At 44.3% G+C, this 20,407-nt stretch overlaps 1 protein-coding gene across 2 annotated transcripts in view; it reads right to left on the reverse strand.

Annotated features, from left to right (window-relative positions):
* Positions 1 to 5,658: 5,658 nt before the first annotated feature.
* The window catches only part of LOC135531936 (OX-2 membrane glycoprotein-like), a 50,463-nt gene continuing 35,714 nt past the window's right edge, over positions 5,659 to 20,407 (reverse strand). For both annotated transcript variants that reach the window (XM_064959630.1, XM_064959629.1), the window contains exon 8: positions 5,659 to 6,610. In XM_064959630.1, coding sequence (XP_064815702.1) covers positions 6,606 to 6,610 — 5 coding nt within the window. In that variant the 3' untranslated portion in view covers positions 5,659 to 6,605. The remainder of the gene's footprint in view (positions 6,611 to 20,407) is intronic.

Genomic DNA, 20,407 nt, shown 5'->3' on the forward strand with positions numbered 1-20,407 from the left:
GACAGTAGACTGTGTGGCTGACCCCTGACTCCTGACACTGAGGAGGGAGGATGTGTAGAAGTGAGAAAAACAAATACCTGAAAAGATTTTGAGCAGAAAACTTGCCATTAATATTTATTTTTAATCACCCTCATCATATGGCAATCAATAAAGTCTAGCTGGGGTGTGTGTGCGTGTTTGTGTGTGTGTGTTCGTACTATATAAGCACCATAACAGGGGTAGGGGTGTCGGGGACAACTTCCTCCTGTTATTCTCATGTCTCAATTCCCTGTTCTGCTCTCAGGAGGAAGTTGGATATTTCACATACTTCTACAGGTAAACGAGTATGTGTCTGAAGAATGTGCTTAACTGACATCAGAGGACCAAGATTAGAGATCTGAAAACTATATAAATACAGGTGGACCACCTTAAAGCTGCTTATATTAGAACCACCACTACAGAGTTAACGGCTGTAGGGGTAATTAAAGGTTAATTCACAGAATATGATCTAGTGCCTCTAGTGGATATATAGTATATAGCGCACAATTAGCTAAACCTCCCACTGAGCTGTTACCTTGTTTCGGACTGATAATATTGTTATGAACGGGTTCAATCCAAATGTATTTATCTAGTTTCAACATGAGACCATGATCTGCTGCTCGGTCTCAGGTTAAGAGGCAGGGTATGACCACTAAAATATGTAGGTCCCATAAAACCAGGCATAACCTTTAAGGCATAATGAAGCCCTTATAGATGCTTCATAAGTCATCCATAAGTCAATGTGATGCTATATAAACGGGTAGAAAAAAGGTTATGCCACATTTGGTAAAGAACCAGACGTACAGTCAGACCTGTCACATGACCCTTTGTAGTGCTTATGAAGACTTTACGAATTTATGTCATGTTACGTAAAATTAAGAAAAAACACATTCAGTATAATGATAAATGTCTTTGGTCTGACAGAGTTGGACATAATGAGACATGTCTTTGTTCTCACAGAGTTGGACATAATGAGACATGTCTTTGGTCTGACAGAGTTGGACATAATGAGACATGTCTTTGTTCTCACAGAGTTGGACATAATGAGACATGTCTTTGTTCTGACAGAGTTGGACATAATGAGACATGTCTTTGTTCTCACAGAGTTGGACATAATGAGACATGTCTTTGTTCTCACAGAGTTGGACATAATGAGACATGTCTTTGTTCTCACAGAGTTGGACATAATGAGACATGTCTTTGTCTGACAGAGTTGGACATAATGAGACATGTCTTTGTTCTCACAGAGTTGGACATAATGAGACATGTCTTTGTTCTGACAGAGTTGGACATAATGAGACATGTCTTTGTTCTGACAGAGTTGGACATAATGAGACATGTCTTTGTTCTCACAGAGTTGGACATAATGAGACATGTCTTTGTTCTGACAGAGTTGGACATAATGAGACATGTCTTTGTTCTCACAGAGTTGGACATAATGAGACATGTCTTTGGTCTGACAGAGTTGTGGAGTCAGGGGGACAAAGAAAAATCAGTGATGCCAAGTTCCAGAGTCAAGAGGTTCATTCATAGGTAACAGAGGGTTTCCTCCAGATAAGCCTTTGATTTACACTCTTATTTGCTTTTAGAACTTTAATAATATTCAGAACATTCTCAATAATAAACGTTTGTTTGTACGGAACGGATTGTGTTCACTTTCCTGCCATTGTGAAGTGCTCCAGTTTCACCATGCAGTCAACAGAACTAACATACATATCTAGTGTTGCCCATGTGTGGACTGGGGGGGTTAGGGTTCCTTCGTAAAGTATTCAGACCCCTTGACTTTTTCCACTTTATATTACGTTACGTTTTTTTCTCATCCATCTACACATAATAACCCATAATGACAAAGCAAAAATAGATATTTTGAATTTTTTGCAAATGTATTACAAATAAAAAACTGAAATATCACATTAACATAAGTATTCAGACCCTTTACTCAGTACTTTGTTGAAGCACTTTTGGCAGCGATTAGAGGATCAAGTCTTCTTGGGTATGACGCTACAAGCTTGGCACACCTGTATTTGCAAAGTTTCTCCCATTCTTCTCTACAGATCCTCTCAAGCTCTGTCAGGTTTGATGGGGAGCATTGCTACACAGCTATTTTCAGGACTCTCCAGAGATGTTCGATCAGGTTCAAATCCGGGCTCTGGCTGGGCCACTCAAGGACATTCAGGGACTTGTCCCGAATCCACTCCTGCATTCTCTTGGCTGTGTGCTTAGGGTCGTTGTCCTGTTGGAAGGTAAAACCTTCGCCCCAGTCTGAGGTCCTGAGCGCTCTGGAGCGGGTTTCATCAAGGATCTCTCTGAACTTTGCTCCGTTCATCTTTGCCTCGATCCTGACTAGTCTCCCAGTGACTAGATCACAGCTCTACCACTATTAAAACACCCTTCTGTTAGGATCACACAGTTTAAACACTGTTCTGTTAGGAACACACTGTTTAAACACTGTTCTGTGAGGATCACACTGTTTAAACACTGTTCTGTTAGGAACACACTGTTTAAACACTGTTCTGTTAGGAACACACTGTTTAAACACTGTTCTGTGAGGATCACACTGTTTAAACACTGTTCTGTTAGGATCACACTGTTTAAACACTGTTCTGTTAGGAACACACTGTTTAAACACTGTTCTGTTAGGATCACACTGTTTAAACACTGTTCTATTAAGACAGACCCGGACAAGACAGACCAAAACAGACCAAAACAGACCAAGACAGACCAAAACAAGACACCAAAACAAGACAAGACAGACAAGGCCGGACAGGCAAAGACAAGACAGGACAAGACAGACCAAGACAGGAAAGGGACAAGCTAGACCAAGACAGGTCAAGTCAAGACATGACAGACATGCTGAAGATAATCACAATTGTAGGCAGGATGAGTGTGTGTGTGTGTTTATGTGTAGGCCCAGTTTCCCTGACTCATATGACTATCTGAAACTGGAGTGAGACTGTGTGTGTTTGCTTTGAGGCTATTTCAGAACTTTCACTGTGCCACAATAGTCACAGAACATTTAAGAGTAGACATGTTTAAAAAGCAGTGCCAGTCAGACAGTCCGAGAGAAACAGCATTGAGTCCAAACTGGGTACAAGAGGGGGCAGACTGAATGGGCTTTCTGTTAGCTTACCTCCCACAATCTATTCTGACCATCTGTTTCCAACGGGACTCTTGTGGTGAAACCCTGGTGAATAATCTTCAAGAACAACACACACTAATCCATACAGGTACACACACCCGTAAACACACCCACACTAATCCATACAGTTACACACACCCACACTCACAAAAGCATGTTATGGCTCACAAAGCCCTTCAAAGTTGAAGCATCTTCAAAAAGCATAGGTCTGATAAATCTGTCACCTAATGAAATAAGCCTGGCTGGTGCCACGCTTGTATCGTCTGCAGGATGCAAGGGGCACACAAACATCTCTGGAGTCAAGCAAGACTTTCAGATCCTGGTACAAGGAGGAGCGTTCCAATGGTGAGGTCCACTAATTATCATAAACACATAAAACATACTTTAAAAAGCATTGTTTCTAAAGGCAACAGAGTCATCTGCAACAATTAATTTGATTTTGAAGATCAACTGAGTGAAATAAAGAGCATCTCTGGGTGGTTTAATTGTCCATGTAGGTCTTGTAATAGTGCATTACATACTGTACATACAGCGCCTTCAGGAAGGATTCACACCCTTGACTTACTCCACATGTTGTTGTGTTACAGCCTGAATTCAAAAAGGTATTAAATAGATTATTTCTCTCTGCTACATCTGCTCCTGCCATCTACTTCTCATCCTGTCTCCCTAACCTGCTGCCACTTCCCCAGTGCTCTCTCCCTCTCTGTGTGTGTGTGTGTGTGTGTGTGTGTGTGTGTGTGTGTGTGTGTGTGTGTGTGTGTGTGTGTGTGTGTGTGTGTGTTTGTGTGAGTGGAGACAGGTGTGCTGGAGGCGCGCAGATCCCCACCAGCTGCAACATGTTCCATAATCAAGGCCTTTACAAATACTCAGCCCTGCCACTTCCACGCTGCTAGTTTGTAGCATCTGCTCAGTCAGTCTGTGGTTTAAGCTGTCTGTTCCTGCATAGATTGTGTTATCCTCTTGTTCCTGGTTTTCCCTAGCCTGACCCTGACTTTCCGCTACAGTTCCATCCGCTCTGACTCTGGTCCCTGTCTCCAGTCCCTCGTCAGTCCTGCTTACCCTGCCCCTACTCCCCTTGCCTCAGCCTCAGCTCCTGGTTCCCTGCTACTCGCCCGAGCTTTATACAAGCTTTGTCAAGTTGGTGGTTGATCATTGCTAGACAGCCATTTTCAAGTCTTTGTGACGTGGTGAGGTTGGACCCAGGGGCAGAGAAGAGACCAGACCAGGAATCAGTGGCTCAGGATAAACATCAGACTTTACTGAGAAACGGTAGTCGCAGGATCACAGTAAACGCAGGTGATTAGATGTGGAAATGGTGCTGGATTAGTGGAGGCAGCGCTTGTTTTCTTTGCGACTTGCTGTAACTCTCTGTGGTTCTAAATCAATAGTTTAGTAGTCCGAGAATGTCTGAAAAATGTGCTTGTTCTACCATGCTGTAGGTCATGTAACTGTTTGTTACATGCAATATGTTTTCTGGACTTCACCGGACAGATGTTGCTCTCTGGTTTTGTGGTGAAACAAAGGTGTGGTTGAATTTATTCTACCACTGTGTCTTCTTATTGTCTAGGCTTTAAGCCTATATATCACAGTGACAAGGCATATGAACTAACAGGTTATAGCTCAAACAATGCAATTATCACACCATATTGGTTGAAAAATTGCCCACCGCTATTGATCCTCAGCTCTTTCTTTGTTTACCCATCTTCTAGTTGGTGCTCTTCTTTGTTTACCCATCTTCTAGTTGGTGCTCTTCTTTGTTTACCCATCTTCTAGTTGGTGCTCTTTCTTTGTTTACCCATCTTCTAGTTGGTGCTCTTCTTTGTTTACCCATCTTCTAATTGGTGCTCTTCTTTGTTTACCCATCTTCTAGTTGGTGCTCTTCTTTGTTTACCCATCTTCTAGTTGGTGCTCTTCTTTGTGAGGCATTGGAAATTCTCCCTGGTCTTCACTGCTCAACTGAGGGACCTTACAGATCATTGTATGTGTGAGGAAAAGAGATGAGGTAGTCATTCAAAAATCCATGCAACTTATTACGCGACTTGTTAAGCACATTTTTACTCCTGAACTTATTTTTGACTTGCCATAACAAAGGGGTTGAATACTAAATTGACTCCAGACATTTCAGCGTTTCATTTTGAATGACTTTGTAATAGGCCAGTGACACAACATCTCATTTGAATCCATTTTAAATTCCGACTGTAACACAACATGTGGAGAAAGACAACGGGTGAATAGGTTCTGAAGCCGCTGTAGATCTGTTCACCAGTAATCCTCAGGCAGCACTTAGAAACACACAGCTCAGCTCACTATTAGTGCTGTTTGACATTCCAACAGGAATATTCACAGGGATGTAAGGGACAGTAGCCTAAAAAGCCATCCTGATAAACACAATCTGACATGCAATGTCATAAGCATATTTCATTGACACAATCACGTCAACTTCCATCGTTGTCTAGACTATTTTGGGTAGGCTGCTTTGGTGTGATGTTAAACTACAGGAAGATGCTGAAGAGTTTATTGCTAATAAACAGTAGTAGTTCATTTGTATACATACATCTGTTGTGAGGTTTAAACAGGCTGAAAAGTTGGAGGCCATTTTCCTGCTGTAATTACACCTTCAGTTCAAATGGTCAGATGGTAGGAATACCCTTCAATAGGAAAGGCACGCGAGACAGACATTTTGTCATTCCCTGTTGTAAATATCTAAGTTAAATACCGAGCATGAGAAATATATATATTGTTTGTATTCTAAATGTCATATAGCTAACTAATACATGGCAAATTGCATTTTAATACTGGAACTCCCATGAAGTCAACTTGTGTGTTTGTGTTTTTGAGTCATAAAATAAAGACGTGTAACCCCCCTTATAACAGCAGCAAAATCACACAAACAAATAACAGGAGAACTCCCACACAAAAAAGCAGCCTGGTCCTTAAACTCACTGTAACTGTTAAAAAACATTACAGTGTGTAATTAGAACATTTTTGCGAACGTATAATTTAAAACCTACTTTTAAGGCACTTTATATTAAGGGCCTTTGTCCTATACTTTTTCTTCATCGAGTGGACCGGTTATAGCCTGATCCCAGATCAGTTGCGCCATTGGCGTAACAATGACTATAGGCGTTGGCAAGTCATTACACTGATCTGGGACCAGACAAACTAAACTTCAAAGCCACATTTTGAAAAGTGTCTTTATATCTACTGTTAATAGAAACATGGCTTTAGTGTTGTTGATGTTGTTGTCACTGGTGGGATGAAGGTTTATGTCCAGTTCACCCAGTGGGGCCTGGGGAAACAGCTGTTGGTGATGTGTAGCACTGTAGTGAGTTGTTCCTTCTAACAGACATGGGGCGTATGGTGCTGAGGAGCTGATAGGTCGAGCTGGATGACCAGAACTCTGGCTTCTCACCAAAACAGTCCTTCTTCCACCATTCCAGGTCAAATCTCAATCTGGATGGTGGGAGAGAGAGAGGGTGGGAGGCAGAGAGAGGGGGAGAGACACAGTGGGAGGAGGGGGCAGAGAGAGGGGGAGAGACACAGCGAGAGAGAGAGACAATTAGACCAAACCAAATCATGAGAAAACTAAAATATAATTACTTGACACATTGGAAAGAATTAACAAAAACTGAAAAAAAAAAAAAAAAAAAAAAAAAAAAACTAGAATGCTATTTGGTCCTAAACAGAGAGTACACAGTGGCAGAATACCTGACCACTGTGACTGACCCAAACTTAAGGAAAGCTTTGACTGTGTACAGACTCAGTGAGCAGAGCCTTGCTATAGAGAAAGGCCGCCGTAGGCAGACATGGCTCCCAAGAGAAGACAGGCTATGTGTACACTGCCCACAAAATGAGGTGGAAACTGAGCTGCACTTCCTAACCTCCTGCCCAATGTATGACCATAGAGACACATATTTCCCTCAGATTACACAGATTCACAAATAATTAAAAAACAAACCCGATTTTGATAAACTCCCATATCTACTGGGTGAAATACCACAGTGTGACATCACAGCTGCAAGATGTGTGACCTGTTGCCACAAGAAAAGGTCAACCAGTGAAGAACAAACACCATTGTAAATACAACCCATATTTATGCTTATTTATTTTCCCTTTTGTACTAACTATTTGCACATCGTTACAACACTGTATATATACATACTATGATATTTTTAATGTGTTTATTCTTTTGGAACTTCTGTGAGTGTAATGTTTACTGTTCATTTTTATTGTTTATTTCACTTTTTGTATATTATCTACCTCCCTTGCACTGGCAATGTTAACATATGTTTCCCATGCCAATAATGCTCCTTGAATTGAATTTAATTGAGAGAGGCGGGAGAGAGACAGTGAGAGAGAGACAGAGAGAGAGAGACAGAGAGAGAGACAGAGAGAGACAGAGAAAGAGAGACAGAGAAAGAGAGAGAGACAGAGTGAGAGAGACAGAGTGAGAGAGACAGAGTGAGAGAGACAGAGAGAGAGTGAGAGAGTGAAAGAGTGAGTGAGAGAGAGTAGGGGGGGGCAGAGAGAGAGATATTTAATTCATCATCATATCCAAAAACAAGGTGTTATTGTATTAGTTGTACCATCATCTACTCCACAGTTTCAACTCAAAACAACAGTCCCCTGTCAGTCAGTCACTCCCTCTTCCTGACCCTCTAATGTCCTCATTACACAAACAGGCAGCCAGCATCATGTGGAGACAGATCACAGTCTGCCGCAGGGCGAGAAGTCTGGTGCAGGGCGAGATATCAACACCTTTGTCTTTGAAAGAACAAAGACCTACATCAGAGTAGAGACTTCCTCTGGTTTGCTTAAGGAGCAGGACCAAACCTTGTCTTATTCCTCTTCCTGAAAGTGATTCAATCATGCAATGTTCCCTGCCAAAAACATCATAACATCCTGGCCAAGCGTTACACTCATCCAGACACATTATAGAGCAGTGGACGCTGGAATGGAATCAAACAGTGGAGGCTGGAATGGAATCAAACAGTGGAGGCTGGAATGGAATCAAACAGTGGAGGCTGGAATGGAATCAAACAGTGGAGGCTGGAATGGAATCAAACAGTGGAGGCTGGAATGGAATCAAACAGTGGAGACTGGGACGGAATCAAACAGTGGAGACTTGGACGGAATCAAACAGTGGAGGCTGGGACGGAATCAAACAGTGGAGGCTGGGACGGCAACAAACAGTGGAGGCTGGGACGGCAACAAACAGTGGAGGCTGGGATAGCAACAAACAGTGGAGGCTGGGGTAGCAACAAACAGTGGAGGCTGGAATGGAATCAAACAGTGGAGGCTGGAATGGACTCAAACAGTGGAGGCTGGAATGGACTCAAACAGTGGAGGCTGGGATGGAATCAAACAGTGGAGGCTGGAATGGAATCAAACAGTGGAGGCTGGTATGGAATCAAACAGTGGAGGCTGGGATAGCAACAAACAGTGGAGGCTGGAATAGCAACAAACAGTGGAGGCTGGGATAGCAACAAACAGTGGAGGCTGGGATAGCAACAAACAGTGGAGGCTGGAATGGAATCAAACAGTGGAGGCTGGGACGGAATCAAACAGTGGAGGCTGGGACGGAATCAAACAGTGGAGGCTGGGACGGAATCAAACAGTGGAAGCTGGAACGGAATCAAACAGTGGAGGCTGGGATAGCAACAAACAGTGTAGGCTGGGATAGCAACAAACAGTGGAGGCTGGGATGGAATCAAACAGTGGAGGCTGGGATAGCAACAAACAGTGGAGGCTGGAATGGAATCAAACAGTGGAGGCTGGAATGGAATCAAACAGTGGAGACTGGAATGGAATCAAACAGTGGAGTCTGGGACGGAATCAAACAGTGGAGGCTGGGATAGCAACAAACAGTGGAGGCTGGAATGGAATCAAACAGTGGAGGCTGGAATGGAATCAAACAGTGGAGACTGGAATGGAATCAAACAGTGGAGTCTGGGACGGAATCAAACAGTGGAGGCTGGGATAGCAACAAACAGTGGAGGCTGGGATAGCAACAAACAGTGGAGGCTGGAATGGAATCAAACAGTGGAGGCTGGAATGGAATCAAACAGTGGAGACTGGAATGGAATCAAACAGTGGAGTCTGGGACGGAATCAAACAGTGGAGGCTGGGACAGCAACAAACAGTGGAGGCTGGGATGGAATCAAACAGTGGAGGCTGGGATGGAATCAAACAGTGGAGGCTGGGATGGAATCAAACAGTGGAGGCTGGGATAGCAACAAACAGTGTAGGCTGGGATAGCAACAAACAGTGGAGGCTGGGATGGAATCAAACAGTGGAGGCTGGGATGGAATCAAACAGTGGAGGCTGGGATAGCAACAAACAGTGGAGGCTGGAATGGAATCAAACAGTGGAGGCTGGAATGGAATCAAACAGTGGAGACTGGAATGGAATCAAACAGTGGAGTCTGGGACGGAATCAAACAGTGGAGGCTGGGATAGCAACAAACAGTGGAGGCTGGGATAGCAACAAACAGTGGAGGCTGGGATAGCAACAAACAGTGGAGGCTGGGATAGCAACAAACAGTGGAGGCTGGGATAGCAACAAACAGTGGAGGCTGGAATGGAATCAAACAGTGGAGGCTGGAATGGAATCAAACAGTGGAGACTGGAATGGAATCAAACAGTGGAGACTGGAATGGAATCAAACAGTGGAGTCTGGGACGGAATCAAACAGTGGAGGCTGGGATAGCAACAAACAGTGGAGGCTGGGATAGCAACAAACAGTGGAGGCTGGAATGGAATCAAACAGTGGAGGCTGGAATGGAATCAAACAGTGGAGACTGGAATGGAATCAAACAGTGGAGTCTGGGACGGAATCAAACAGTGGAGGCTGGGACAGCAACAAACAGTGGAGGCTGGGATAGCAACAAACAGTGGAGGCTGGGATAGCAACAAACAGTGGAGGCTGGGATAGCAACAAACAGTGGAGGCTGGGATGGAATCAAACAGTGGAGGCTGGGATAGCAACAAACAGTGGAGGCTGGGATGGAATCAAACAGTGGAGGCTGGAATGGAATCAAACAGTGGAGGCTGGGATGGAATCAAACAGTGGAGGCTGGGATGGAATCAAACAGTGGAGGCTGGGATGAAATCAAACAGTGGAGGCTGGGATGGAATCAAACAGTGGAGGCTGGGATAGCAACAAACAGTGGAGGCTGGGATAGCAACAAACAGTGGAGGCTGGGATGGAATCAAACAGTGGAGGCTGGGATGGAATCAAACAGTGGAGGCTGGGATAGCAACAAACAGTGGAGGCTGGGATAGCAACAAACAGTGGAGGCTGGGATGAAATCAAACAGTGGAGGCTGGGATGGAATCAAACAGTGGAGTCTGGGACGGAATCAAACAGTGGAGGCTGGGATAGCAACAAACAGTGGAGGCTGGGATAGCAACAAACAGTGGAGGCTGGGATAGCAACAAACAGTGGAGGCTGGGATAGCAACAAACAGTGGAGGCTGGGATAGCAACAAACATTGGAGGCTGGGATAGCAACAAACAGTGGAGGCTGGGATGGAATCAAACAGTGGAGGCTGGGATAGCAACAAACAGTGGAGGCTGGGATAGCAACAAACAGTGGAGGCTGGGATAGCAACAAACAGTGGAGGCTGGGATAGCAACAAACAGTGGAGGCTGGGATGGAATCAAACAGTGGAGGCTGGGATAGCAACAAACAGTGGAGGCTGGGATGGAATCAAACAGTGGAGGCTGGGATAGCAACAAACAGTGGAGGCTGGGATGGAATCAAACAGTGGAGGCTGGGATGGAATCAAACAGTGGAGGCTGGGATAGCAACAAACAGTGGAGGCTGGGATGGAATCAAACAGTGGAGGCTGGGATAGCAACAAACAGTGGAGGCTGGGATGGAATCAAACAGTGGAGGCTGGGATGGAATCAAACAGTGGAGGCTGGAATGGAATCAAACAGTGGAGGCTGGGATGGAATCAAACAGTGGAGGCTGGGATGGAATCAAACAGTGGAGGCTGGGATGGAATCAAACAGTGGAGGCTGGGATGGCAACAAACAGTGGAGGCTGGGATAGCAACAAACAGTGGAGGCTGGGATAGCAACAAACAGTGGAGGCTGGGATAGCAACAAACAGTGGAGGCTGGGATGGAATCAAACAGTGGAGGCTGGGATAGCAACAAACAGTGGAGGCTGGGATGGAATCAAACAGTGGAGGCTGGGATGGAATCAAACAGTGGAGGCTGGGACGGCAACAAACAGTGAAGGCTGGGATGGCAACAAACAGTGAAGGCTGGGATGGCAACAAACAGTGGAGGCTGGGATGGCAACAAACAGTGGAGGCTGGGATAGCAACAAACAGTGCACATGCGGTATATAGATTTTTCTACTGTATTATTGATTGTATGTTTGTTTATTCCATGTGTAACTCTGTGTTGTTGTATGTGTCGAACTGCTTTGCTTTATCTTGGCCAAGTCGCAGTTACAAATGAGAACTTGTTCTCAACTAGCCTACCTGGTTAGATAAAGGTGTTCTCAACTAGCCTACCTGGTTAAATAAAGGTGTTCTCAACTAGCCTACCTGGTTAGATAAAGGTGTTCTCAACTAGCCTACCTGGTTAAATAAAGGTGTTCTCAACTAGCCTACCTGGTTAGATAAAGGTGTTCTCAACTAGCCTACCTGGTTAAATAAAGGTGTTCTCAACTAGCCTACCTGGTTAAATAAAGGTGAAATAAAATAATACAAAAAGTAAAGCATGTCTGATATTCCATAGTAGTGTGCGTTTGTGAGTGTGGGATAGTCAGTGGTGGTTTAGCAGTAAAAATAGGCATCAACTTTTTTTTTTTTTACTTTCTTTGCCTTGAAAAGTAAATGAACGTGTACAGGCAACCACCAGCAGGTGTCTCCTAACCATCCAATCAGGGGATCTCTAACCAGGTTGCCAGGTTGGTGATAAATGACCATGCTTAACGGTCAAGATAACGTAAAGGTGATAAAACTAAAACTGTTATTTCCCTTCTTCTCTTAGACTGTTTCTGAAACTGTCTTCCCTACTTCCCCACAACCAATCAGAGCTTTGCCAACAGTGCCACACTCATGGCGAGGTAAGGTCGGTTGAGCATGTTTGTGTGCCGGACAGGATATGGTTACTCCCCGCACTTCCTCCTGTGTTGCAGATTAAAAGTGCCCCATGCAAACTTCCCCTTTCATCAAATAACAGAAGTTCTTATCTGGACTTGACTTTCTGCATGACTGGCTGAAGCTCATATCCTACAAGATACACATGAAGCTTTTTAACAGTATGTCTGACGACCGGGTCTCCTGTGGGCCACGACTATGTTATCATACAAACGCTAACTCTGTGTAGACGTAAATAGAACTGCCCAATTTGACTGGAATACCTTCAGTTATGGGTGGGGTTCTATTTCCCAGCTGTCATTGAAGCAGACAGACACCGCTATGGCCCATTGATTTAGTAGAACCACAGTAGAACCACAGAAACCCACTTGTGGTTCCATGCTGCTCCCAGTCTCTCCCCACACATGTCAATAATCTACTCCACCATCCAAACTAGCCACATCTCTGAGCTCCAAATGTTTTGTTGTTTGGGATTTGAAATGATACAATGACTATGAGGTTAAAGTGCAGAATGTCAGCTTTCATTTGAGGGTATTTATCTATTTCTTTTGAACCGTTAGAAATTACAGCACTTTTTTTTGTACATAGTCCACCCATTTTAGGGGACCAAAAGTATTGGGACAAATTCACTTGTATTTGTATTAAAGTAGTCAAAAGTTTAGTATTTGGTCCCATATTCCGAGCACACAATGATTGCATCAAACTCTGTGACTCTACAAACTTGTTTGGATGCACTTCCTGTTTGTTTTGGTTGTGTCAGATTATTTTGCGCCCAATAGAAATGAATGGTAAATAATGGATTGAGTCACTTTCATTGTAAATAAGAATAGAATGTTTCCTAACACTTCTACATTCATGTGGATGCTACCATGGTTACAGATAATCCTGAACGAATCGTGAATAATGAGGAGTGAGAAAGTTACACACAAATATCATATTTTCAAAATGGACAAAGGTAGTTGTCAAATATGAAATTATATTATAGATCAATTAGAGATCTCTCATTCCATCGCAAGTGTTGGTGTAATTTCAGCTGCTGACATACAGTTGTTTGACCTATAATACAACACAGTGAGAGATAAATCTGAAATCAGAGATACAGGTGCCTCTCTTGATACAACAACCTCACAGCAACGTCATAATCAAAACCATCTTCTGACCCCATCACGTGATTAATCACGGCACTCTGCACAATGTCATTGAGGGCACAGCAATGAGTGAGGGCCGGGCTAGCATGAGGCAGGAACAGTTTGAGAAAAAGAGAGGCGTTGTTGGCCACTGGGCAGTTTGTCAGATTTTGGGTTCTTTCTGCCCCCTCTTCCTCCTCCTGGCCCCTTGTGTGAATCTGGCTCCAAGTAGCGGATTAGAGAAAGTCCTTTCTACTGAGAAACTAGCACTGGACAGCCAGCACAATCACTTGTTATTCTGGGGGGAGAGGAGAGGAGCACGAACCATAGACAACACTTAAAACAAACTGAATTAGTAAACATATCTAAATTACCTCTGTGGTGTTTTTGGCAGGGGTGACAGTGTGTCACCTCTAAGGTCTGTACACACATTAAATCATAGCAAGTTGCATTTACTCACACACATTCTATTTACCAATCGGAATATTTCTCATAATGACTTTATGAGAAACAGCTATGCAAAGTCAATTATTACCTCCACAGGTAATTGAAGGTAGTGCACTACTTCAGACCAGGACCCATAGGGCTCTACTTTAGACCAGGACCCATAGGGCTCTACTTTAGACCAGGACCCATAGGGCTCTACTTTAGACCAGGACCCATAGGGCACTACTTTAGACCAGGACCCATAGGGCACTACTTTAGACCAGGACCCATAGGGCACTACTTTAGACCAGGACCCATAGGGCTCTACTTTAGACCAGGACCCATAGAGCACTACTTTAGACCAGGACCCATAGGGCACTACTTCAGACCAGGACCCATAGAGCACTACTATAGACAAGGACCCATAGGGCACTACTTTAGACCAGGACCCATAGGGCACTACTTCAGACCAGGACCCATAGGGCACTACTTCAGACAAGGACCCATAGGGCACTACTTCAGACCAGGACCCATAGGGCACTACTTTAGACCAGGACCCATAGGGCACTTCTTCAGACCAGGACCCATAGAGCACTACTATAGACAAGGACCCATAGGGCACTACTTTAGACCAGGACCCATAGGGCACTACTTCAGACCAGGACCCATAGGGCACTACTTTAGACCAGGACCCATAGGGCACTACTTTAGACCAGGACCCATAGGGCACTACTTCAGACCAGGACCCATAGGGCACTACTTCAGACCAGGACCCATAGGGCACTACTTCAGACCAGGACCCATAGGGCACTACTTTAGACCAGGACCCATAGGGCACTACTTCAGACCAGGACCCATAGGGCACTACTTTAGACCAGGACCCATAGGGCACTACTTCAGACCAGGACCCATAGGGCACTACTTCAGACCAGGACCCATAGGGCACTACTTCAGACCAGGACCCATAGAGCACTACTTCTTCAGACATCTGTGGTCTTGAATCCACATCATGATGCAGGGGGTGAACCAACAAGGACATGTCTATGTCTGCCCTCCAGGATGTTGATTTTGGAGCCTTTGCTGAAAGTCTGAGAAAAGTAACTCAACAGGAAAGAGTTTGGAGTATTTTGGAGTAGATGAGTACCAGTGAATCTGTCTCCTCAACACATCTATCCACATGGCAGAGGTCTTCCTCATCAGTTCCAGACTTTCTTATCACGTAAGAACACAGCAATGAGGAAGAGCAACATCGTGATGAAAGCTCTGACCGACCAGTGGGCCAGTGAGTCAAGTCGGACACTTTCATCAGCTATGGAAACTAAAATAATTACTAAACCTACGCAGTACGCAAACCATGGACGGTCCGTTCAATGACCCTTGAACTTTACAAGAGTACAAAAGAGATCCAACGAATCCGATCAACTTCTAAAACGTCTTGGCCTATCTGTAAGAATTGAGAAATCAAATTGTCCCTATTGCTAAATGCTAGACCACATATAATATAGCCATGAGCCAACACTCATGGACTGTCATTATAATTCCTCCACAACCCTACCTACCTCAGTGCCAGACTCAGCAGCAGTGTTCTGCAGACTACACCTCTTCAGAATAAGTTGACGTACCGCTCACCCCTCCCACCATTGCTTATCATAGACCACACTAACCCCAGAGCCACTTCCCTCTCATTGGCTAAATCATATTATTAACACTAGTGATATGGTTAGCGTAATGAGCCTCTCCAGGTTGAACATGTTGAGACGTAAACATGTTGAAGCGGCAGGAGGATGTCTCAGTAGGAAACTGAGTAATACTGTTGTGTTGAATTCCTTGAAGGAACTACCTGAAAGTACTCATACGATTTCCTTTTTAATGCCAGGTAAATACCAATGTAAACTAGTGCTGCCAGAAACTGCGCCCACAGGATTTCACAATCGGAAATGGAACAACAAAAAAATGGACCTTTCCTGAAATCTCCTTTGGCTGACCAAGAAGCTCACTTTGACGGAAACTGTTGTCGGTAGCGTGATCTGTTCTGTTTCCTGCATCTACCTGGGAACTGGGAAGTCCTATTATTATCGCCATTTCACCCTACCCTGAAGAGGTCATGGGAAAAGGTGTTAGAGGTCAAGGGTCAAGGGAGCGACGATGACAGAGGACTGGCGTGTCCCTTTTCACTTTCCTGTGGACCTCCCACCTCCATGTTACAATATGTCATCGGTGTCAAAGAGTTGTCCCTTTGAGTCATGTTTCCTGACCTTTGTGATGTTGGTTTTGTGATTTAGGGGAATGGTAACTTTCCATCAGTGAACATTTTGAAGGTTGTGTTTTTGTATCAAGCTTTGTGCCAGCTGTTACTGAGTGTTCTTTAACAACACTGGTAGTTGCAGAAGTTTGAGATACTTATTACCAAAGAGATACAACAATTAGTTTTATCAACTGTTATTACTACTCTCTACTAAGCCCTAGTGGAGATCCTGAGAGTCCACTGAAGTCAGAGATATGATGACGAGGCCTTGACCCCATATCATAAATACTTCATTTTAATTTATTTTATTTTATTTAACCTTTATCTAGCCAGGAAGGGGCTCATTGAGATTAAAATATATTTTTCAAGAGCGCCCTGGCCAAGATAGGCAGCACCAAGTCATTACAAAAATTACAGACAGACAACATGAAAACTACAAGTAATCTAGTAAAACCATTAAATTCACAAGAGTATAAAACAGCAAATTAAAAACATTGACAGGTCAGAGAATCAGACTCAAAATTCTTCATCAGTGACTTAAAAACTCCAATCAGGACAAGTTCTTCCAGTGTAAAAGTATTTTGTAAGGCGTTCCAAGACGATGGCGCAGAGGACATAAATTCAGTTCAGACATTTGGAACAGTTAGCAGGATAAAGTCCAGCGAACGAAGAGAGTTCCCACGACATTTCTGAACAATAAAAATGCACAAATAAAAGGTAGTAAACCCAAAATGTCTTTGTGAATAAAAGTATACCAGTGTCTGAGCCTATGAGTGACTAGAGAAGGCCAGCCAACCCTGGTATACAAAGTGCAGTGGTGCGTAAGGGTTTTGCAGTTTAAAATAAATCTCAAAGTGCCATGGTAAAGAGTGTCAATTGATCTCAAACACTGAGCGGAAGCATTCATATGTAAAATATCCCCATAGTCTAGTAAAGGCATAAACGTAGCTGATACGAGCCTCCTTCTGGCTTCAAAAGAAAAACAGGCCTTATTCCTCAAATAAAATACCAATTTCAGCTTCAATTTTTTTTGTAAGTTGTTGAATATGCAATTTAAAAGAGAGGCTGTCATCAATTAAAATTTCAAGATATTTATATGAGGTTACAACCTCAATCTCCTTGCCCTGACAGGTAGTAATAGGTGATCACAGAGGGGAAATTTGTTAAATTAAGGTTTAGTTTTTTGATTGACCCAAAACCGCCCCTCCCATGCTAACCAGTGGGAGTTGCAATCAAGATGGAATCGCAATCAATAAAACATTTGAGCTGCCTTCTACATTGTGTTTATATGACATGGTCCAACCGTGCAAACTCATGGAGCAAGATGTTGACTTTTCACTTGAGATTGACAATTGGCTTTTAGAGATCATAGATCTCAGGGAAAAGTGACGTCACATTCCGATGCCAACAAAAAGTCTCCTCAATATCTTGAACACATGAAACAACCACAGTAGGAGACAGATGCCCCGGGTTATGAGAAGCACTCATAACTTGGCAAGCATAACCCGGTCACACTGTGTCTGCTGTGTCAGCTCTGAAGAGGCTTGTTCCCAGGATTCAGAAGGACACTGGTATCATTAGCCTCACCATGGCAACAACACATCCATGGTGTTGGGGACTACACAAAAATAGCAGTAATGACTGTTTACAAAACACCTAGGGAGTGTATTGAGTAGGACACAACATTTGAAACATTGCAGATGTAATTACAACGTATATTGAATGGACAGGGTCCTCTATTCTGAATGAGAGAATCGTGTCCACTCTATATGTTCAGGTTACATGACAATGTTGCTTCCCACCAAATAAGCCCATGGAGTGTCACCTCTTGACCAGGAAAATGGACTCAAGGAGGATCAGAAGCTGATTGGCTACTCACCGTCTCGACACAGAAGCACTTGCAGAGGCACACACACAGACAGCACAGGAGCAGGGCTGCCACACAGGATACTGAGATGATAGTAGTGAGGGCCGAACCAACTGCAACACACACACACACCTTGTTTACCAACAGAAAGATGACAACCCATGAGATGTGGATGGCGCTGAGGGATGGCTGCCGCTTATCGCTCTCAACCAACCATGCAATTTTTTTTTTTTTGTGTTGTTCGTAACTTGTTTTGTACATAATTTTCCCTGCTACCATCTCTTATGACCTAAAAGAGCTTCTGGGCATCAGAACTGTGATTACCACCAGAAGAGTTTTTTTCTTCAATGAGTCGGATGGGAGGATATAATACAGACACGCAAACATGCCCAGATCCCCGTCATTGGCTGGAGAAGAAAACTGAGATTTCACAGAAAAGGATCAGGCGACGAGTGGCTAATCTGCCTTCGCCTTCTGCCTTTGCCTGCTAGCTAATGTTCAATCGCTGGAAAATAAATGAGACGAACTGAAAGCATGTATATCCTACCAACGGGATATTAAAAACTGTAATATCTTATGTTTCACAGAGTCATGGCTGAACGACGACATTAAGAACTTAAGAACATACAGCTGGCGGGTTATACACTATCGTTAGGATAGAACAGCAGCCTCTGGTAAGACACTTGGCGGGGGCCTATGCTTATTTACAAACAACAGCTGGTGCACGAAATCGAAGGAAGTCTTGAGGTTTTGTTCACCTGAGGTATCTTATGATAAGCTGTAGCCCACACTGTCTACCTAGAGATTCTAGACCACCTTTACTCCACACACAGAGACGCGTACAAAGCTCTCCCTTGCTCTCAATTTGGCAAATCTGACCATATTTCTATCCTCCTGATTCCTGCTTACAATCAACAATTTGCAGATAGCACCAGTGACTCAGTCTATAAAAAAGTGGTCAGATGAAGCAGATGCTAAACTACAGGACTGTTTTACTAGCACAGACTGAAATATGTTCCGCTATTCTTCCGATGGCATTGAGGAGTACACCACAGTCACTGGCTTTATCAATAAGTGCATCGAGGACGTTGTCCCCACAGTGAAGCCATGGATTACAGGCAACATTCGCCCTGGGCTAAAGGGTAGAGCTGCCGCTTTCAAGGAGTGGGACTCTAACCCGGAAGCTTCTAAGAAATCCCGCTATGCCCTCCGACGAACCATCAAACAGGCAAAGCGTCAATACAGGACTTGGAACGAATCGTACTTCACCGGCTTCGGCGCTCGTTGGATGTGGCAGGGCTTGCAAACCATTACAGACAACAAAGAGAAGCACAGAGCTTCCCAGTGACACGAGCCTACCAGACGAACTAAACAACTTCTATGTTGCTTCGAGGCAAGTAACACTGAAACATGCATGAGAGCATCAGCTGTTCCGGACGACTGTGTGATCACGCTCTCTGCAGCCGATGTGAGTAAGACCTTTAAACAGGTCAACATTCACAAGGCCGCAGGCCCAGATGGATTACCAGGATGTGTACTGCGAGCAGGCGCTGACCAACTGGCAGGTGTCTTCACTGACATTTTCAACCTCTCCCTGCCCGAGTCTGTAATACCAACATGTTTCAAGCAGGCCACCATAGTCCCATTGGCCAAGAACACTAAGGTAACCTGCCTAAATGACTACCGAACCGTAGCACTCACGTCTGTAGCCATGAAATGCTTTGAAAGGCTGGTCATGGCTCACATCAACACCATTATCCCAGAACCCACTAGACCCACTCCAATTGCATACCGCACCAACAGATCCACAGATGATGCAATCTCTATTACACTCCACACTGCCCTTTCCACCTGGACAAAAGGAACACCTATGTGAGAATGCTATTCATTGACTACAGCTCAGCGCTCAATACCATAGTGCCTCAAAGCTCATCACTAAGCTAAGGACTATGGGACTAAAACCTCTCTCTGCAACTGATCCCGACTTGACGGGCCACCCGCAGGTGGTAAGGGCAGGTAACAACACATCCGCCACGCTGATCCTCAACACGGGGGCTCCCCCTAGGGGTGCATGCTCAGTCCCCTCCTGTACTCCCTGTTCACTCATGACTGCATGGCCAGGCACAACTCCAACACCATCATTAAGTTTGCTGATGACACAACAGTGGTAGGCCTGATCACCAACAATGATAAGACAGCCTACAGGGAGGAGGTCATAGAGACCTGACCGTGTTGTGCAAGGACAACAACCTCTCCTTCAATGTGATAAAGACAAAGGAGATGATTGTGGACTACAGGAAAAGGAGGACCGAGCACGCCCACATTCTCATCAACGGGGCAGGTTGGAGCAGGTTGAGAGCTTCAAGTTCCTTGGCATCCACATCACCGACAAACTAACAAGACCCAAGACAGTCATGAAGAGGGCACAACAAAACCTATTCCCCCCCAGGAAACTGAAAAGATTT

The sequence above is a fragment of the Oncorhynchus masou genome, unplaced genomic scaffold (assembly GCF_036934945.1).
Source record: "Oncorhynchus masou masou isolate Uvic2021 unplaced genomic scaffold, UVic_Omas_1.1 unplaced_scaffold_1674, whole genome shotgun sequence".
Lineage (NCBI taxonomy): Eukaryota > Metazoa > Chordata > Actinopteri > Salmoniformes > Salmonidae > Oncorhynchus > Oncorhynchus masou.